We start from the raw sequence: 22998 nt of genomic DNA, 5'->3' as shown, positions 1-22998 counted from the left end.
GGTGGTGTCTCAGGCACAGGGGTCCTGCCACTCCTGGGCCCTCCCCCACGGGAGCCCAGAGGCCTTATACAGTTTCCTCTTGGGCCAGGGATGTGGGCAGGGGTGAGCAGTGTTGGTGGTCTCTTCCGCTCTGCAGCCTCAGGAGTGCCCACCTGACCAGGCGGTTGGGTCTCTCTCTCACAGGGTCTGGGGGCAGAGAGCTGCTGCGGGCCGGGATCCGCGGGTGTGGGACTTGTAATTATTTTTAAAAATATATAGAAGATTTGAAATAGCTAAACATATGCTACATTTTTCTCGATTCACAAATTCACCTTTTTTTTTCTTTTTTTGGTTCAGATCAGTTTTTTAAAATAGACGTGTTAGTTTAAATACGTCTGTTTTTAGAATTTAGTTTTGGGAACCGGAAGTTATGGCTCACATTCACAGCTCTGAAGCCTAGCTTACTAGACCCATCTCTTTCATAGTATTGCGTGGTTTGTGACAGTATCTGTAAAACGGCAAACTCATTTTGGATAAAGGATTCATTCTTTCAGAATATAGTATAACTCTTCTCAACTTGAACTGGGTCCTGCCTTAAATTGAAGGAGAAGGTTAGCACTATGGTTTTGATTTTGAACAGTTGCTAATGTAGTTTACTGTTTCAACAAAAAGCTGGCAGATGCCTAGGGTTTGAAGCTCAGACTTGGGGCATGCAGTTGGCTTGGGCTCTGCAGATAACACCCAGCATGAACAGACAGCGTCCGGTCAGAGCGGATTTTCTCTATCAATTCCAAACCACAGGAAAGGAGGTAACATTTAAAATGCTAGGAACAGAACAAAAGAGAGTGAGATCTGCAGTCTTTAATGAGAAGAGTCCAAAGTGCCTTGAAATGTCCCTTTATTGCAATGGATGTAGCTTTTGAAGTTAAGAGTTTAATGGTTGAGGAGAAGGTAACCTTTTTCTAGAGTGGCCCCTGCCTCAGACAGGACTGTGACATTTATTTTCTGATGTCTCTGTCAATTAGGCAGAGCCAAATCAATTTACTTACCACATATTTGCCTGCTATTTTTCCCTCTAATGAACAGGATATTACTGCTTCATTCTCCCGGGTCTTCTTGAAGTTTTGCAGTGCACCATATCAACATCAATGAAAAGAATTTGCTCCTTTTCAACAATCAAACTTAAATAAGGCTCAAAGTTTGGGGAATTTTTTTAAAAAGTAATTTCATATTGAAGAGGGCAATTATGAAGAGAGCAAGTGGTTTGAAACATTTTACCAGAAATAGCTATGCTGCCGATTTCACTAATAAGAGCAGGTATGATTTTTTTTCCTTTGAAAATTAGAACTTGAAGATCCACACGCTTGCTGCTGAGGTGGAGGAGAAAGACAATCCCTTCAGATCATTTAGAAAAGTCATTTCCACAGTGACAGGCTGAGCACAAGAAAATTCACTAGTGTGACACGGGATGTGGCTGAGATATGAGAGATTATTAGCATGCTTTAATAAAAACTGAAAAAGAAGTTTGAAACCACGGCCTGGGGACAAAATATGTTCCACCAGTATCTTTAAGGAACAGCCATTCAGAGCCTGCCTCTCATGTGCCCCATATATCTACAGCTACCAAGACTAGATAAGATTGATGAAGCTAAGAAGGGCATGCTGACAGGAACCGGATATAGATGTCTCCTGAGAGACACATCCAAATCAGGTCAAATACAGTGGCGAATGCTAGCAGCAAATCATTGAATTGAGAACGGGACCCCCGTTGGAGGAATTGGAGAGAGGATTGAAAGAGCTGAAGGGGCTGGCAACCCCATATGAACAACAATGCCAACCAACCAGAGCTCCCAGGCACTAAACCACTACCCAAAGACTATACATGGACTGACCCAAGGCTCCAACTGCATATGTAGCAGAGGAAGGCATTGTTGGGGACCAGTGGAAGGAGAAGCCCTTGGTCTTGCCAAGGTTGGACCCCCAGTGTAGGGGAATGTTGGGGAATGTCGGGAGCAGGAAGGGGCATGGATGGGGAGGGGAACACCCTTATAGGAGAAGGGAAGGGGGATGGGATAGGAGCTTATGTCTGGGAAACCGGGAAAGGGAATAACATTTGAAATGTAAATAAAAAATATCCAATTAAAAAAATGAATAACCTTATGGGAAGTCGAAGTCAGCTGCTCCCGTTTACCTGGATCTTGTCGAGGCTCCTCTCACATGACCGTGGCGTCAAGTCCTTAAGTAGATGTGTTGAGTCTACAACGTCCATGGACGATTCCTTTATAAAATTCCTGCAGCTCCCACCTAAAGTAGGAAGATTTGTGCTTTGCTCATTTTCCCTGTAGAGTGATTTCTGAATGGTTGAAAGTCAAGGCTATTCAAAGTGAAGCTTCATGGAAAGTCAGGGCTATCCAGAGGGGTGCAATGTTTTCCCTTAATCTTGCTGCATTTAATTTTAGCTTGTAGGAGTTACTCCAGGGTTTATCATTTAACTTTTTCACTAAAATAATCCTGATAAAATAAATGCCTTCCTTTAAGGTAGCCAAAACTCTACAATGATCTAGATGAAATAAACTAAACCTGATATAAGCATAAATAACGAGACATACTGTGCCCAATATAGGCTCATCAATCCTAAGTATAAATTTAAAATATTGGATTGACAAGTTGACCAGGTTTTAGTTATGTGTATCGTTTGAAATATAGATGTGTATCTACACCTTTTGTCAATACACCTATGAGTAAGCGTGTAATTTGGTCTTGCTCTGGAACTAATAATACAGCATCACAATGAGACATTTACAGAGTAGAGCCTATGAAATTGTTAGTATTGTTTGAAGACAACATACTCAAATCATACATTTAAAGGAATTGTTGAGGTGAATAATAAAATTCTCTTTATAGAAAATGATATAAAATGTTAACAACCTAATTTACCGGGGGATAAATATATTTTTCTTGTTGTAATAAATATAATACAGAAATGTGAAATGGTAAATGGAAATTTTCCTTAGTAATCAAACACTTAGAAAACACCCATGAATCAGCCTTAGAGATGTGGGGAAAATGAGTAATGAAGAATTCAATATACTGAATTTTATTATGTGTCTAAGTCAGAATATACACTTTAAAATATTTTCAACTTAGTACATTTATGTTCTAAATGTGAACCATACAAAAAGTGACATTCCCGAGCCTTCTGGGAAAACTAGAGAAAAGCATTGTGTAAAGTAAATAACCTTATGGGAAAATATGAAGCACACTGAGTCTACTTAAAGACTGTGGTATGCTGGTGCAGTTACAATAAGAACCCCTGAGGATGATGATGGCATAGAAGAACCAGGACCAGGGAGGAAGGGCTAAGTGGCTTCCTGCCCCAGTGTGGGGTATTGAGCTCAGATCTCCAGCACCTATGTGTAAGAATGGGGGCAAAAGGAGAGGAGACAGGTGGCTCTCAGGGACTTTTTGCTCAGCCAGTCTAGCCAATGGGATGTGCTCCAGGCTCAGCAAGAAACCCCATCTGCAAATTAAAATAATGATAGTAAAACACAAGGCAGGGATGGAATTGAGGAAGACATTTTAAAACTCACCTCAGATCTTCATGTGCATCTGTGCAGGCAAGAGAATCTGCACACATACCTTCAGAATGGGCAATATTTCTTCAAGCAAGACAGTATTTTCTCCAAATGCTAAAGGGTAAAACACAAAGGGAAAATATAATCAGAGAATCTAAATGCTAAATTTAATGCCCATATACAAAAGTTTAAGGATTACATGAAGATCCATTAATGGTGAAGCATTTTAAATTATTTTCCAGCTTATGACAGAGTAAATGGCAAACAGAAGCACCGCTGCTCAGAGTTAAATCTAATAAATAGATATTTGAACTCTAATCTTATAACCAAACCCAAGTAAGAAAAAACATTTCTTTGATATTGCTTTAATATCATAAAACACATCTCTTAGGACAAAAAGCACCTTCCACTAATTGTCAAAGTAGAAACGAGACACTCAAGTTTGTTAGAACACAAAATTTTACAAATTAAGAGACTGAGAATCCCCAAGAGTTCCCTGACATATGTATATGAAATATTTGCTTTGCAATGAATTTTTGATGAAGGAGGGAATGAAAAATAAAATTTATATTCTTCTTTAGTTCCACTTCTACTTTTTTAATAAGTAAAAATCCTGTATATTTAAGTATACGATTTGATGTTTTGATATCTTATAGATCACAAAATGGTCTCAATCAAAGTAGCACGTCTGCCCACATCTGCCCACACAGAACCATTAATACTTGTTTTAATTGCTATTTTGGGAAGAGCACTTTGGATCTATCCTCTCAGCACTTTAATATATACTGCAGAATTGCCAGTTACAGCAATGTTGCCTACATTAGACCTCCAGAGCTCACTTAATTTGCTTAAGTGAAGATGTCTACCCTCTGACCAACACCTTATGTGTATATAACTGCTAACTCCAGTCATCCTACATTGCAGTGGCTCACCAGAACTTCCTATTCCTCTCCAGTTGTAACTCAGAGCCCATTAACCAACATTTTCTCATCTCCCACCACTCTTCCTCCTCCCTGTTTCTCAACTACCATTCTACCCCCTGTTTCTACAATGTCAACTCTTCCAGGGTGTACATTATATTCGTGAGGTTACTGTTATATTAGTGAGGTACCTGTTAGTGTCTGGCTTTTCAGTGATCAACATACAAATCTATGTGTCACAAATGGCAGGATTCTTCTTTAAGGATGACAAAGTGTCTCATGCCCAGATGTATTACATTTCTCTTCATCCATTCTGCTGATGAATATATATCCAAAAATGTTGCTGCATAAGCCATCATCAAAATACCTTTCATTATGTTTTTTTATTCAGACATTTATTTTAATTGATTTTTTGTAGATGATATAAGGGTCAAATGTCATTCTTCTACTTGTGGCTATCCAGTGTCTCCATTTATGCCTTGCATCTTTATTAAAGGTCGCGATGGATTTAACTTTGGGCTTTCTGCTCCAGTTCATTGGCCTGTGCATATCCCTTCCCACTGTTACTGTAGTATTTTGATTGTTAAAGCTGTGTGATATATTTTGAAACCAGGAGACAGGTTTCCTGGCATTTAAAAGTGGTGTTAGGAGACTGTACCTGGGTTCATAAGATTGATAGAAGAATCTAATATTGTCATTTTAGATTGTTCTGTGTTTTGGTGTTTTAAATACTGGTTGTGTTATTTTACAATAATAACCAAACAATGTTTTAAACTAATAGATTAGAATGCATTTAAAAATAATTTAATGTCTATCTTAAAGAAATGTTGAAATCTTAGGATTTAAAATTGTTGTTTTTTAGACTATTCTAGAAGTTGTTAAAATAGTCTTTGGGACTTTTTCCAAAAACTGTCTATATGCTTAGTGAAGAAAGGAAAGTGAATAAAAGTTAATTGAGCATTCATCTTGGAAAACCCAAGAAAAACAATGAAACCAAAGGCACAGACAAAAAATTAAAGAAAACATTATTTAGCAAGAAACTATTATCTGCTGCATATAAAAAGCAAGCGAGTGGAGTGAAGATTGATATTAGACAGCTAGAAAGGAGAAAACTGTAGAAATCACAAACACAAATTGTATTCTTTGAAAGCTATGTCAAGCAGCAAGCTGTTTGCTAGAAGATTAGCAAAATGGGAGAAAATAGAAAATAAAAAGTAGACAACACAGAAGCTACTAGAAGGGCAACCTCTGTCCATCTTACATAGTGGTAAATCCAAGGGAGACGTACAATTTAGAACAGACGTGGGAAATGCCAAAGGTATTAGTTTCCCGACTAGTCCCTCAAACCTGTAACCAGAAGAGACGCAGTAAAGTGGTAGAAGGTAGTTTCATGAGCACAGTGGATCCAAGGGGAGGCAATGCAGACCGCTGCGGGCTCTCTTCATCTAAGGATAACAACAGAAGTATTGGCTAACCCTAACGATGATGCCAAGCCAGTTCAACCTTATCGTCATTACCCAAGAGACAGTACACAGAAAGGAAACAGTCCAACATAGTTATGGGCAGCCATGAAATCATCTCAGCTTCACCTACAAAGAACTTAGCTGTTCACTGGAGCAAACTATAACTCGGCAGGTAGGATGCATTCTAGACATGCAAGGAGGAAGCTGACATAGCTCTGTGGACTTTTCAAAGTCACTTTTATCGAACAAAAATCTATTAGGTGTTCCAGCCAAGGATGGATCTGTAAATTTGTTATATATATATATATATATATATATATATATATATATATATATATATATATATAACATATATATGTTATATATATATAACATATATATATATGAATATATATATATGACTCTGAGGATGTACTTTTATGATAGAGACCAGGGAGAAAATGAAGAAATAGAACTACATACTTTTAGAGCTATAACAGCATCTTGATGAGGTGAAACTGATAAAAAACAGGTGTAGAAACTAAATCCTGAGCTGGCTTCTCAGAGATCCTTGATTTTCTTTCTGCCTTAGAGCTCTCAACAGGCTGAGGATTTAGATGTGCCCGATGATAACCTGCCAGAGACAAAAGGACAACAGCTAAAATAAGGAAACAGCACCAGTTACTTAAATAACTATCCCCGAGACCCTGACTTTTAGTGGCTGGCATTCTCCCCTCCATCAGGTTAGAGGAACATTGGGATTCAGACTGAAGGGGGAGCTGGCCCAGCCTGAAGCCTCGTGTCTCATGTTGATAGCCTGTTCTCTTTTTTTCCTACTGTATCTCAGAATATTATCCTCCAGGCCTTTCTTTTCTGCTAGTTATTGTTCTTTTGACTTCTAGCCTGGTGATTTGGAAAAATTTCAGTGAGCAATCTGATCAGCCAAAAGAAGAAAACCCTGAAATGTCTGAGATTTCCATATTCTGTATGGTGAACTCCAATGGCAGTATGTGGGTATCTCTAAGAAGCCCTGTGTCCGACTCAAATAACATGAGCAGACAGTAGATATCCAGATACTTGGAGAAAACCTCCAGTGCAAAACACAACACAGCAAAATAAGCAAATCCACTAAATCAGGAGTTAAACAGAAATGCAGAGGGGCGATTATCTATGGAGAGAAAAAAAATCAACACTAACGTTTCCAGATGTTAAGGAAAACAAAGACCTTAGTAAATTCAGAAAAAAGTGGTATTTAGAGGACAGAGCAGTCTTGGTAATAAGTGAAGAATAACACAAGTTATACAGAAGCAAAGTCAGAGTGCGGGGGTGGGGAAAATCAACAAGTCCCAGTTTGCTTTGGTACCACAAGTCTCAGAGCCTGAAAAAGTGTCTCGAGTGTTAAATATTGTCATCTTGCATGCACTTTTCATTCTAAGTACTCAAGTAAGCTTGGCCAATACTCACTTCTTTGGTATGTCCACAGTGATCAAATTATGCTCTTCCTTTTTGCTCAGGTGTCTATAGGAGCTGAGGATGCCACACGATCTCATAGAAGTGTGCAGACTGCACTTCTTAGGCCAGAGATTGGTCATGATGAGGTTTCTCGTAAATTGCACAAAGCTTGGCTTGATTTGATTCCCAAGTGTGATGGCTGCATAACTTCTCATGGATCTCAAGACTTGGCCCCCATTATTCAGAGAACTGGTACTCTACATTCTAAGAAATCCAATAGTCTGTAAACAAGAGACTCCTAGGCCAACCTTTTCTATTTTTTTCTTCTGAAGCTGAGGACTGGACCCAGAGTCTTGCACTTGCTAGGCAAGCGCTCTACCACTGAGCTAAATCCCCAACTTTTTCTAAGCTTCCTCAACTGTCACCAGGAGCATTGTCCTGTTCTTGAACAGTGAGGTTTGCTCCTGCTTCTCAATTTTCTACTAATTGCTTTTGACACTAAATAAGGCAATTAGTTGTAACTATGTGACTGAGGAAATAGAAAAAATTAGAATGTTTCTATGTAAATGACAGTACAAAATTTAATAGATCAACTATATATGTTTCATTTAAGTTGCTTACTAGTAGGAGTAGTATTGAGTGGTATTAACCAAAGAAACTAAACAAAAGAAAGAAAGGAAGTATGTACTAAGAAAAAAAGGAGGTAAATTCATTACTACGCTAGCTAAGTTGACATTTCAGGTAGTGTTACTAGATGTTCTAAGAGAATCAACAGAATACCCAAAGAAATGAATAACTAGCAATGTTCCTCTTATGATCAGCATTTTCATTTACTGGTTTAAAGGCCCATCAGAGACTTTAAAAATATTGCTTAAAATGAAGGACATGAACACAAAACCTTTATTTTATTGTTACAAGATGAGTTTACCTATTAGCAAAATGTCATTTTGATCCACATGTACAGCCTTCTGTTATTTACAAAGCACACAAGCAATAGAAAACATCATTGAAGTTACAAACAATATTATTTTCCTTTAAAATTCAATATTAATGTATTAAGTATCTACCATATCCTCTTTTTCTTCATTCTGTGGTCAGAAAGGTAAGAAAATAGGTTGCTGGTCATACAGTAAATGTCCTAGTGGGCTTTGTTGTAGGATAATCAATTAACCTTTGGACAAGAAAGATTTCAGGAGTATAAAATATTACTATGTATCTATAAATATTAGCCCTTTGTTTTTATAATTATATTTCCTATGTTTATGTCGGCTCCTTCTGACCTTCATTGATTCCTTGTTTCATTCACATAACTCATGTTCTTATTTACCTGCCTAATCCTTCAATCTCCTGCATTGACCCTTTTTCATGTTCGCAATCTATCCTAATTAAATATGGCTTCCTCCACAGCAAACTCACCTGTTTGCTGAACTGCCAGGTTCTATCCAAGACAAAACTGCTTGGAAGTGAAAATGGTCTTTATTTCTTTTAGACTCACTTCCAGCTGATCCTTTATTTCTGCTCAGCTCAGCTGGATAAATTAATACACCTGGAGCTTCTTAGCCTCTGCTCATAAATTAATTCCTTCCCATTGCTCTGGCAAAATTCTACACCAACTCAGCTGCATTAATACCTTCCTCTGCTGACTCATTTTTTGCTGACTGCTTGCCTGGGCCCAGTCAACCCCTCCAGATAGGTTCTGCAAGTCTCTATACATTTCTTCTGTCAATACTTTCAGGAACAACAGACAGCATCTGCAGGGGATATGTTGCAAGCTCCTGGTTTGCTTTCAGGAAAGACTGGAGGTAGAGTGGAAAAGATTATTCAAAGAGTCCCCATGAAAACAAGTATCCTGTTAGAGGTTCTAACATGCATCTCTTAGGGAAGTTGTGGTGTGCTTGATTTTCATACACTAACTTATCCTCTGCCTTTCTTCTTCCTAGGATATGGCCATCCCTCACAAGCCTGTTTCTCTCCATCCTTTATATCAGTCTAAACTCTATCCTCCTGCTAAGTCCCTGCTACGTCCACAGACCCTCTCTCATGCTGACTGTCTTACCCCAGGACCCTTCAGTCATTTGTCTTCCTTCTCACTGAGGGATGAACAAGAGAAATCCCCCACTCTACTTAGTCAGGACACATACAATAAGGTGAGACTATTTTGCCAAAATGAGAATTGCTCTTTGCTATGAAACTTTAGGGTGCTACACATCTAAAACTTACGTATGATATCATCTAGATAAAAGACCTGAATGCTTGCATATTTAATATTTAAATATATCAAACATATTAGATACTTGGGTTGAGTTCTAGTACTTTAATTAGGTGGCAATGACTTTGAGGGATGCTAGACATGCATTTTTCTTAAGTCTGTTCCTTCTCTGTGTTCCTCATTATTTCATGGTCTTAGCCCAGTGCAGAGATGTCAAGGAAATGTCTAGAATTTAATAGGGTAGGACTATGAATTTATGTTTTAGTCTTATTTCAATATCTTTAGAAGTTTAATTAATTACAGTAAATTGTTGAGGGGACATAGTGCAGACCATAAATAAGAAATATTTAGAATTACTTCAAGTATCTGCAAAATAACATTAATATTTTATTATATATTATGTCCATTTGCCTATCAGTTTATAGTATAGTGTATATATCTTATATACTATATATAGTATATGAATATATAATTCTATAAACACATGTGTTTTTATATACTATATAATCTATATATACTATGTATTTATGTATATAATTATGTATATAAATTTTACGTATAGTATATGTATAATGTATACTACATATAGGCTATATGTGTGTGTATACATACACATGTTTATAAAATGCAAAGTATTCAGCACCTGGGCTATACATATATGCTGATGTATTATGATATATTTATGATTGCCATTGGAATGCATTCATGAAACCTGTTAGCAATGTACAGCACCACTGTGTGGCCTTTGAATAAATGCCTTTGCCATTTTGAATGTTATATAGCAACCTGGTTACCTAATACAGACTCCCAGACCCTAAAAATTCTCTACACTAATAATTGACCTTCAATTAAATAAATAATTCAGATCAAAAAATCTTATTTAAAAGAATTCATCAAAAATTTCTTCATGTCCAGTAAAACGCATCACTGACATTAAAAATAAAAACAAAGACATCTCCGAGGAGATGGCAGGACAAAACTCATTGGTTCTTGAGATTTTATTCATTAAAAAATAATGTTGATAACCTACTTCAAACAAAGTCATCTGAAAAGTGGGCATGGGCATATAAAGATTTAGCCTTTTATATTTTGTCATCTGTGATGAATGAACAGTCAGTTATGAATTAAATAATGTTTATAGGATCAATTACCTACCGACAACATTTAGGATGACATTACTATGGATTTTAGATGTGTCCTGCTATTGGTGTTTGATAGAAAGAAGTATATAGAGGGGAAGGAAGCATGTTAACATGATTTTATGTTGTTTAAAATTTTATTATGTTATTTGTGACAATAACATAACTACTACCTGCCTTATAAATTATACTGCATGATGGGTAACAGTCATATTTTATAGTATTAGTTATATGAAGCAGCTTCATCTTTAGATATCTTTGTGGTACTAATAGCAACTGTTCAACAACATTAGATCTACCATTCCATTCCTAGTTTGGCTTTGCTTGTCCAGGCTTTGAAAAATAATTTGCAAAAACCGTAGGCATGCAGGTATTGTAGATTTGCCTGTAGGAGCCAGATTGCAGTGGGAAGGGTCACTTGAGTTTATGCGATTGATATCAGCAGAGGCTACACAAGTAAGGGTCTATTTCAGAAGAGAAATTGAAGAGGTAAAAGCTGTGTATGAACTAGACAATCTTCATAAGTAGATTTTTGTCTTTCAGAGTCTAAGATTCATCTATTTCAAACAAAAAGCCATTCACATCCAAAATGCTAATTAAAACCATCTTGTAATAAGACAGTGTTGTCAAAGGAAGATTTAATTGATTGATCATATATTCCTATCCCCCTATTAAAACATAATAGTTACTAAATTTGATAGCAACATCATAGCTGTGGCTAATATTCCCCAATTACCAATATTTTTTTGTTTTCTTGAAAACAATCTGCTGGCCTGGAGTTGTAAAACATAATCTGCTATCAAGTGAACTTTATTCTAATGTGCTAATGTTATTTCCAAGTTTGACCTTACAGCTTTACCTACAAGTAAGTCTTATTACTCTACCTTCTGAAGAACTCCCTGGAAACACATGCTGAATTGGACAGGATTGGACTGTGGGGTCCACCAGGCATTCATTTTATTGTTGTTGAGTTCTAGTGCATTCTTCTACATTTTCACCAGATGCTTTGTGTCTTAAACTCTGACCCCAATCCAGTCCCTCCATACTTTCTAATCAAAGTCCATGATGAGGTCACACCACATCATGGGATGAGGTCCATCATGATGTCATGCCACATCATGTGATACTCTGACCCCAATCCATTCCCTCCCTACTTTCTAATCAGAAGTCCATAATGAGGTCATGCCACATCATGTGATGAGGTTCCCATGTTTTGATTTCATCTTGTTCTGAGCTGTTTTATCCATCTGCCTTTATTTTTATTTATTATTGTTTATGTGGTAAAAGGAAGGCTATATCTTTTAGCTCCTTCTATTATTTGTGAAACAACTATAGACAATTTCTTGACTCCACCTATTCTAGATGGTGGTATTTAGGGAGTAATCCATCCTCTGATTGCTTGTTTCCTCATCTTTGAAAATTAGGATGATACCAGGATCTTACCAGAGCCTATAAGAATAAGGTAGATTAAGTATATTACTGGATAACAAAGGGCCTGAACCATAACAAGAACCATGTAGAGGGCAGAATGTTTTATGAGCGAGCCTTTGAACTGCCGTTTCCCCAGACCTTTGTGTCTTCATTTATCTTTTCTAGACTGGGTGCTTCCCTGTAGCACAAAGGAAACTCAAACAAACAACACGACATGACACAGCACAGTAACACACTTCTCCATTCATTTCCTTCACGATGCTATAAATCTAGCAATTTCTTTCTTTCTTGTTGTTGTCATAATGGACAGTAGACATTCTCTCCATGCCCAGCCATGACTAACTCATCCTTGAAAGGATTCTGATTTTGCTCCTAGCACTGAACTGAATTGCTCTAATGAAGATTAATGTACTGTTAGCAGAATGTCTCCAGGTCTCTATCTCCATTATTCCTGTGTAGTGATTGATTCTCTCCTTTGTTAAACATCTCTTGTGTACCTGTTGTTTTTTCTTTATTTTTCCTTGACTCTAGATTGAACCAATGGTTTTATGTATACTAGGATTTTTTTTTGTAACACTTAGCTACACCCCAAATCAAAATTTTACTTTGTTTAGAGTGTCTTGTTACATTCTAGGCATGAACTGCCTAGCCTTCTAGTTTCTGCCTTGTATATAGCTGGGATTATAACATATAGGCATGATGTGCCACTACAAATGACTACATTTCTAGTTGATACACTTTAGATATATGGCTGTTCACAGATTTCAGCGAGTATCACAGTGTTGGTGAGTATGAAATCCACATGTCCAATTCTTATTTCTCCATTGCTATTCTGTTTCTTACCTCCAGCTGCTTGCTCATTACCTCCACTGGTGTAGTTTGATTAAGAATGTCCCCTGTAGGTTCCTATATTTAAATACTTGGTCCCAGTTGGTGGTTCTGTTTGGCTTAGGAGGTATGACCTTGTTGGTAGAATTGTGTTTGTTGCAGTGAGCTTTGGGAACTCAAAGACTCATACAGAATGCTCTCTCTGCTACCTGAATGTGGTCAAGATATGAACTCTCAGCTTGCTGCAAGATTCCTGCTTGAAGCCACTGCTCAACACTGTCATGGTAATGGACTCTCATTCCCCGGGAACCATAAACTCAAATAAACCCTTTGTCCCATAAGTCACTACAATCATGGATTTATTATTTATTTATTCATTTATTTATTATCACCATAATAGAAATAGAGCTGGAAAAATCAATTTGTCATTCCTCACTCATTCATTTTACTGAAGACTGTCTTGTAATGGTTTCCTTACTTCGGCCATTAATATTCTATTAATATTCTGAAAGTCTCCAGACTGAAGGCTGTACTCATCTATTATAATCATTTTTCCTTTACTTTGTTCTTGTAGTAGCCAGTAATTTCCCAGGTTGAGCGGGATCTCCCTCAGCTGTGCAGTAGCATTGTTTCCCAGTTTCGCATTGCTGGCCCACTTTATTTAAAATGATGGACTTACTGTCCTCTAGGCAGGCCATCAATACCCGACACCATTCTAGTTCTACATGGATTCTCCTATATAAAATTACCTGGGTTTTCTCCCGTGGGTACGAACATTTGTACATTATAAATCAGTCAAATTATGCCTCCTTTTCAGTGAAGTTACTTCATGCAGCATTCATAGCAATTGTTTCCCTTTTCAATCTCTCCAATCCTTGTCTGTGCCAGTCACCTCCCGAGCCATTATAGATTGACAGGTTTCTTTATTGAGCTTTTCTTGTTCATCTACAATTTGACACACTTGACATGATTTTTTTCCACATTATAGAGATTGTAGAAAATGTGTGTTAATAATCCATTTTCCTAGCTGAACCCGAAGCTAGAATTCCTATTTAAAGAATACTAAATCTGAGTCAACTGATATGTTTAGAATAATCTTAGTAAACTAAGATTTTGTTTTGTTTGTTTAAGGCACATTTGATCACCAGCTCTTGGGAAGCTTCAATATTAGAATATATATAAGTACACAGAGAAGTGATGGTGTGGCCATCTGATCTTCTCCTGCTTTATGTAAATTCTGAAATCTTCCAGTGGTGTGTATGACCCTATTTCTCTAGAGCATCTGACTAAAACTGGTATATGAGCTTGCCTTATCCTCCATACTCACCGGTGTGGCACATCCTCATAGAGTCTCAGTCAACTACCTCTACCTCTAGAGCACAGTGAAATTTGTATCGAAAGCAAGAAAACTCTGAGGCTCTCTCAGCGCCATCATCTTGTTCACCCACACATCCTTCACTCGTTTCCACAGGTGCTTTGGACACCAGAAGCTGCAAGCACCCTTACCTATGACTGCATCTAGTCAAACGTCATTTGTATTTGCAAATTTCGAAGGATGCTATTTTATGTATACATGATGTATGCACACTAGAGTGAATGCTGTGGCACAGATGTGGCCACCAGAGGACAACTGTCTGGAGTTATTTCTCTCCTCCCTTCTTTACAGAGGCTCTGGATATCGTATAGGTGTTGGGGCATTAAAACAGCAAGAGCCTTTAATGACAGAGTCAATTGACCAGCCCATAGACTTCATTATGAGCAAGTGTTAATACTGTCCGCTCTTGACTGGATCTTCTAGTTGACTGTGGAATACCCCAATGAAAAAAAAATTCAAGTCATTATCGTTGATGGTCATTGTCAACCTGACTGGAGTTATGACCATCCAGAGGCTCATCTGAAGGTTTTAAAGATGGGCACCTGAGGATGGAAGACCCACCCTTAATCTCAGCACGTGTAGTGCCATTCCATGGACTGGAGCGCAGGCCTGAATAAATCTGGGAAGGGAATAGGCAGTTAGACTTCATCCTTCTTTTCCTTGCTTCTTGATCTGCATGCACTGCAGTGTAAGCTATTCCTCTTGTAACTTGTAATGTTGTACACTGTCCTCAAGGGTGAGCCAAGATGAACCTTTCCTCCTGCAAACTTCGACTTGTCAGATATTTGGTCATAGCAATGAGGAAAGTTACTGGTGCATAGTGATGAGCAAAGTGGTACTCTGCTTCCTCTCACATTCCACACAGGGGTGTCTCTTCTGCTGTTAGAATTCATGGTTTTACTATTTAAAATATATCCTAAGTCTGACATTGAGTTCTAACACAAAGAGGCTACAATGTGCCTTATAGGCAAAATAGCTAAGGCAAACTTTTCTTTCCCATGAATTAGAATGCTAGCCAGGAATTTATTGTCAATAAGTCAGTAGTAAGGAATTTGTTGTCAATGGATCAGTAATATGTAAATTTTAAGAAAAAGAAACACATATAAAATAAGTCATTTATTGATTGGCTGATAAGTGTGTGAATAGAGATAATGGTCTGTTTAAATTCTGCAGAGAAGAGAATCCACATATGAGAAATTACTTTGGAAGTGAATTCCAGACAGGTTAGGAGGGTTGAGAAATAACCCAAAGAAACCATTTGATGAAGGTTAGGTTGGCAAACAAATCATCATTGTGGGAAAAACTCTAAAAGACAAACAGAAAACAATGAAGGACCCATAATGGAGCAGTGCCAACTAAGAGGAAGGGAGGAAGTTTTGACAAATCAGTTGAGTCTAGAATATTGGGGCAGAGGAGCTGGGCAGAGGAACTGCACTAATCACTAGAGAGAACAGGCAATAGGCAAAGGAAAACAGGCAGAGAGAACGGAGTTTGTGTTAAAGAAGGCTAGGACGCCATGTGTAGACACGGATATATCTCTGCTCACCCAATCTTATAATTTTTGAACTAAATTTGAAGTCTAGACTTCCTCAAATCAAAATTTAAGAGTGGGTTGGAGAATATGGCTCAGTGGTTGAATAGCTATAAAATCACTCCCAAATCTCACCCCTCCCCCAAATCTCACAGGTATTTTCTTAGTTTTGAAGTGTTGTTCATACTACTGGTCCTGCTAAAACAATGAAGAAGACTGGAGATAGATGCATCTGCTCATGTGATATGAAGTTGTATGCCATCTGCCATGACTTTATCCAATTGATTTCTCACTTGCAATGAGCCTTAGTGTTTTTGTCTTTAAAGGCAGGCGGGTACCACATGCAGCATCTCAGCTTCTGTCTTGTTCGAGGTCTTTCCTAGTCCTTCCTCTACTGTCCTCCATGTCATAAAATTCAGGACATTCAGAAGATGATACTTAGCATAGTCCAGGCATTCATATGATTCTGCAGGTTCCTCACTGCTTTTCTTCGCCCTCAGTTGAGAACATGCAGAAAGTGATTAAGTAAAAACCTTATCATTCTGTTATAACGTATTGTTCCCTATCCATCTTCTGTCTTAGTCTCCTGTTTCTTACTCCCATAATCTCAGGTATGTTTATTCATTTTCAGTCAGCCTGAAATTCTAATTCTTTTGGCCTAGTTAAGCACTCCAAATCCATCGCTCAATTGCCTGTTCTCTTCTTTCCCCCATATTCCAATTATCTTTCCTTTTATTTGGCACAGCTAAGTCAGTGTGGGCAGAAAGTTACCCCTCATCAGTGTTTCTCTCAGTCACTACTCTGCTGGTAACATGAAACCAGATAAATGAACTCCAGACTCGGTCTGAGTGAGGCTCCTGATCTGCCTGAAGGATGATGGATAGGATCTCCTAAGCAAGAAGAGGCTATTCCTGTGAAAACCTGAGTGGTTTACGAGCAAGAGTAGGATCAACAGCTTTGAAGCCAAAGGAAACAATCCACAGGCACCCTTAAAACTATCTTCTCTTTCTGTTTTCAAAACAGTCTCTTATGGCCGTGCCTTGTTAATTACTCAGCAACCATTTTACTGCATTCGCTTACCCAAAATACAACACCTTGTTTACAACCATACTCAATTTTACTTCATTTTGAATCTGCTCATATCCCATCAAAGACAGAAGGAGATTTCTTTGTATACATATCTTCTCCTTGAACCAACCACGACTGTGGTCTATGACATGAACATTGTAACTCACCAGCTTCCTTTAGCTTTCCTACCACTTTAAATTTAAATATCTCAGTGATTGTCTCTGGAGGAGCCTGTTAGGAAACAAACTAACAAACGAACAACAATGAAATTCAAAGGAAGAAACAGAAACAGAATAAGGAAGCTTTCACTTCAGGACCAGTTCAGCCAGCCTTGTTCTCCCTGTTCAGAAACCCCTCACATCCGGGATTATACTGGCCCTTAACCCTTTGTAGGCCCCTAGGCTGCCACCAGTGCTGGTGGGAGTCAGACCAAGACATTAGCTGTTCTCTCAAATAGCTAGGAAAATGTATGTTTCTGTGTAGATAACTTGGTGTCCTAATTAGTTTGGGCTTTAAAAACATAAATGAGTGTATGCATTTATTTATTTTGAGGCAGCTTTATTTTTAGAAATAGGTTATTTTTTTTACAAAGAAATATTTGATCTGTTCTGTAATAAACAATTTGAGTAGGTAAATATGTATTTTGATAAATAAGATATTAATTCAGTGTCCCCTTTCATGTTCGAGTGTTCTCATTTGATTAGTAATGACAATTATTCTTAGTGAAATGAAAGTGGAAACTCAGCCGCAGTATCTATTGATAAGGTATCTGTTGTGGAATTTCTTTTGGTGAATCATTAAGTTATCTTATGCCTATAAGTGAAAAAAAATCAATTCAATGCCCATGGTGGAAAATAAAACCTTTAGGCTGTTACCAGAATCAAGTGAAATTTTTACTGGTACATTCCAGTATTGAATTTAATTCACATTTCCATACATAGCTCTATTAATATAAACTTGGTGTTAGAATGAGAGAAACGGCCCATCAGTATAGCTGGAAAAACAGGCTTCATCTTAAGCAATCTTTCCTTTATGAAAGCATTTTTCCTTTTTAAAGCTCCCATTCATTCACGTGCGTCTTTTCATCTGCTCACCCCTGTTTCTGCCCTCAGAAGCCACCCTGAGCCCTTGAGTTTTATGCTCTGTCTGTGCATATTCAGTAGTTGTTTTAGTGATTTCTTGATACAGACACACAGACTCACAGAAACACAGATGCGCACACACACACACACACACACACACACACACACACACACCCACCCATTCTTACCACAGAGGAAATAAAGATGGTTTATTCTGAGGCCCTGCGGCCTGGAATTACAAACTTAAGTTACCCCAAATTTCATGGAAGCTATTTCATGAGATTTATATAACAACAGAACAAAGCAGGTCATAAATCAAGTCATTTTTAAAAACCATAGTGGTGGAAACATCAGAGAAGCAGGCAGGGAGATTCCCAGCTTCAGAAGCCGTCTGATCAAGTTCTTAGCATTTTGAGTGACAGAGTAGAGAATTTTTCTAAGTTAATACACTCAAACTTTTTATTTGTTTAGCAGAATTCTCATAGAGGTGGACAAAAATAGCTCTTTTAGAGCTAAAGATAGCCCAAGATATACAGTAACTGGGCTGTAGACCTGCACCATCCCAACCTCTCCACAGTCATGGAACTTTTAATCAGCCTATCAGAGTTTGTAGATTCGGCCTGTTTCTAGAAATTGTTGCTTACCATATAATCCAATGTTATTGGTGTGCCCTATCTATCTATCTATCTATCTATCTATCTATCTATCTATCTATCTATCTATCATCTCTCAGTCTCTCTCTGGGCAGAATACTAACTGCAGAATATTTGACTTGGTTTTGAAACTTTGTCCTGACCCCAATTAAGATGCCTGTCAGATTTCCTGGGAGCACTAGAAAACCACAAGCTCCTGACTCACATAGAACTCGTGCAAGTGGGTTATAATATCAACACTATGTGCATATTATACAAACCATGATTCAGATGGAGTGCCTCAGAAAGGAGATTTTCTCTGATATTTTAACAAAATAATATCAATGAAAAGAAAGGGAGGCTGGTTATAAGTAGTCCAGAACTTACCTACTGGTGGCTCAAAGGCTTTGGGCAGCCTTGAAACCACTTATCTTCTTAAGATAAGTTATGAATATTTAGATTTAGAGACACAAAGCACAGTGGAGAGAAAAACAGCACATTGAGATAAACTGAGCTTCAAGACAAAAAAATGACCATCTATCAGAGTAATTAGGTTCAAAATTATAAAGACCGTGTTTAACACATAACATGATTCTCTTCCCAAAAAACATAGATGGTGTCTATTTTATACAGAAATCTAGGAGTCCTCAAGTCTAGAAGTAAACACGGCAGAATTATTTATTTGTGTCACAAAGATTTATTGAATCTCCAGTAGGCAAGAGCCCTGGCTAATAAGTGCTGACCGAACCAGAGGGAACAAGCAGAGAGGTGTGGATGGCTTAACTAGGAATTTGTTTTCCATGTAGGAAATAGTAAAGACACCAAACAAACAAACAACCAACAGGAAGCATGGTTATCATGTAGATGTGGCAGCTATGAGGTCCTCAACTCCTCTGCTGAGTCAGGACTAAGGAAGGATGTGACCCCCAACCTGGGAATGTGAGGTGGGAAAGAAGCAACAGTCTGGGCCTTGCTGGGTGGGAGGGAGCAGGGGAAAGGCAGACAAACTCAAAATCATAGTATAAACTCTGGACAGGGTCTGAATTTATTATCTACCCTGTAATGCATCCTACAGTCTGTCTCCAGACCTCAACACTTGCTTGTCAGCCATAGCATTAAAGTTTAGTGGATAAGATAATATTAAATATTCTGGCAAAAATGAACAGAGCCCAGCACATGTCAGGGAGGAAGAGGTGGGAGAATTGCTTATGCCTCGGGGCTTCAAGAACAACCTAGACAGCAAGATAGGAAAAGGAGGAGGGGGAGGAAGAGGAGGAGTAGGAGGAGGAGGGGAGGGAAGAAGGAGGAGAAATAAAAAAAAAAAGACCACAACCCCAAAATAATATAATTTGGCAGTCACTTTACTAAAAAAGACCATTTTTAAACTTGGAGGCAAACTGCCTACAGCTACCTCATAGATCATGCTACATTGACTGTATACACAAGGAAAAACCTGTCTGGTGAATAAACCAGGGTAATTTATTTTTGATCAACATAGAGATAAATGGCCTTGCTCTCAATTTGAAAACTTTTCTGACAAATTTTGGAGGTAATGGGAATTGGATAACTATTAGGATGCTTCAGAAGAGAAAAAAAATCTTTGTGGTGGGTGGAATGGGATATTTTATCAAACTCAAAATAGGTTTTTAATGTTCGGAGACTCTTCAGGAAAGCACAACAGAGGCAGTGTTCTCAGCTCCTAAATTGTTTTCAGAATGGACGGACTCTTTCAATGTGTTCATTAAGAACGTTCTGTTCAACTGGCTAAATCAGAGTAATTGGACTTTTAGCATTAACAAATGAATGCCAGTGAGCAGGTATTTTAACAGACGCACTTGTGCGATTGGAGTATAAGGCTCTTTAGTTATGTTCTCCAGCAGCAGACAGAGTATCTCACCGCAGTGAAGGCCTCTGTGATAATTTGCCGTAGGAAACGGGAGTGTCTGGGCCTCTAAGTGCTTGTTGTCACCCTGAAAATGTTTTAAAATTTAATTACGGAACTGTTGACTTGTGTATTTCTTCTGGGAAGCTGAGAACAGTCCCTTCTTTTAATCATATTTCTCTTTTTGGCTTAATCTTAGTGACAAAAACATCTGTCCCTGAGCGCATTTGTTGTATGGCCCCAGACATGTAGAATCTAGCTGAAATATTTCATTGTGACGTATTTTTTTTCGCTTTTTTTCCTTTGTTGGTTTTTACTGAAAATAATCCATTGGTACAATACATTCTGATTATAGTTTTTCTTTCCCCAACCACTCCCAGAAACTCCCCTCTTCCCCAACCACCCAAACCCCAATTTCTTTCTCTCTTTCATTAGAATACAAACAAGAATCTAAAAAACTAATAAAACTAGATAAAACTAAAACAAGCAAACAAGAGTAGGACATAACAACAATAGCAAAAACCAGGAAAAAGAAAGAGTTGAAGAAAAAGCTCGAAGTACACATGAACGCAGAGACTCACTCATTCACACACAAAGGAATCCTACGATAAGGCAGGACCAAGAGCTGTTGGGGTCCACTGTATGAATGTGTGGCCCTGTCTTTTTAAGTCTTAATTCTGTACTGGCAGAGAGCTAATAGCCCATCATGAGTCTCATATTTTGTGAATATTTGTTCCTTCCTCACCTGCTGAAGCCATCTAGAATTATATCTGATTAGCTTTAATTAAAAGCTAACAGTCAATAGCTGGGCAAGAAGGAGATGGCGGAACTTCCAGGCAGAGAGAGGGACTCTAGGAGAAGAAACCAGGGGTGGGAACAACTCTGGAATGGACAGATGGACAAGAGCAGAGCAGAGAGGTAGACCTGGCCATGTGGTGGGACATAGGCCAGAATGAATGAGTCAGGAGAGAGTATTCGGAAGACAGTCAAGCTAAGGCCTAGGCTTTAAAAAAATCAATATTTTAATAACTTTATCTTAATATAAAATATTAACAAACACCTGAGTAAACACAGTGAGTATTTATATCACTGGCAGGTCTGTGAAAGTCCCACTATAAGACACAATACATATGGAGTGGACTCGTAAGACAAAAAAGAGCACCGACAAAGAACTATCACAAGACCATTGAATTTGTTTTGTTGATGGCCATTTGTTGATTGAAAGTGTTACTGTTGAGCACTGGGCTTGGTCTTGAGAGTAGTTTGTATACTCACCAAAACTCTGTTAGATAAGATTAATTTTTCATTTGTGAGTTATCAATTGGCGATAGCTTCTGGCTTAGGGATGGAGGCTTATGTCCACTTTCCTTCTCAGTGCTGGAACCATGTTTAGCCCTAATTTGTATAGGCTCTTTTTATGCTGCCGTTGTGTCTGTGAGTTAATATGTCCATTGTCCTACTCGTTTGGGACGTCTTGTTCCGGGTGTCTTCTATCCCATCTGGCTTTTACACTCTTTCTTGTCAAGTTCCCTAAAGCTCGAGGAGAGGGATTTGATGAAGACATCTCTTTTAGGACTGAGTATTCTAAGGTCTCACTTCGTGCATTGTTCAGATCAGAATGTGGGTTTCTGTACTTTTTTCTGTATACTTCAGGAGGACGCTTCTCTAATGGTGCTTGAGTAAGACACTGATAGAGCAGAATGTCATTAAGTGTTATTTATTGCTATGTTTATTTGTCAGAATGTTAATATTTGGTTTTTCCCTTGGTCTGTGGCCTGTTTAGTCTCAGGTTGTCACCTGAGCAGTGTCGGAGATGGTTTCCATCTCATGGGTAGATCTTAAGTCATCAAATATTGGTTAATTACTTTAAAAAAATTTGTTTCACTATCACACAAGTATATGTTACAGGCAGGTCATTCTTGTAGATCAAAGGTTTTGTATCTGGGTTGGTGTTACCTTTCTCTTTTGGTAACAAAGAAAAACACATCAAAAATACAATCCACCAGGACCAAACAAACTTATTCCAGAGATGCAGGGTTAGTTCAACATACTTATCAATAAGTCTGTTTGATCATGGTGAATAATCTTTTTGATGTGTTCTTGGATTCTACTTGCAAATGTTTTATGAAAAAATTTTGCATCTATGTTGTGATTCTCTTTGTCAGGTCTTTGTGAACTCACAAAACAAACTGGGCAAGGTTCCTTCTGTTTCTGTTTTGTGGAATAATAATTTGAGGAGTATTGGTGTTAACACTTTTTGAAAGTCTGGTAGAATTCTATACTACAACCATCTGGTCATGGACCTTTATTGTTTGGGAGACTTCATTATTGCTTCCATTTAACTCAGACCTATAGGTCTGTTTAAATTGTTTATCTGATCTTGATTTAACTTTTGTGTTATGTATCCATTTCTTTTAGGTTTTTCCAATTTTGGGAGTACAGGTTTTTAAAGT

General features: G+C 38.0%; 1 protein-coding gene across 51 annotated transcripts in view; it reads left to right on the top strand.

Moving 5' to 3' along the window:
- Positions 1–22998, top strand: part of Mlip (muscular LMNA-interacting protein) — a 265581-nt gene that overhangs the window by 215308 nt on the left and 27275 nt on the right. For 24 of the 51 annotated variants that reach the window (XM_087563705.1, XM_087563702.1, XM_087563697.1 and 21 more), the window contains one exon: positions 9309–9515. The exons of the other annotated variants lie outside the window; for them this stretch is intronic. In XM_087563705.1, coding sequence (XP_087419831.1) covers positions 9309–9515 — 207 coding nt within the window. The remainder of the gene's footprint in view (positions 1–9308; positions 9516–22998) is intronic. 51 annotated transcript variants of the gene reach the window in all.

This window comes from Rattus norvegicus, chromosome 8, assembly GCF_021556685.1.
Source record: "Rattus norvegicus strain SHRSP/BbbUtx chromosome 8, alternate assembly SHRSP_T2T, whole genome shotgun sequence".
Lineage (NCBI taxonomy): Eukaryota > Metazoa > Chordata > Mammalia > Rodentia > Muridae > Rattus > Rattus norvegicus.
This window is presented reverse-complemented; position numbering and strand designations above follow the sequence as displayed.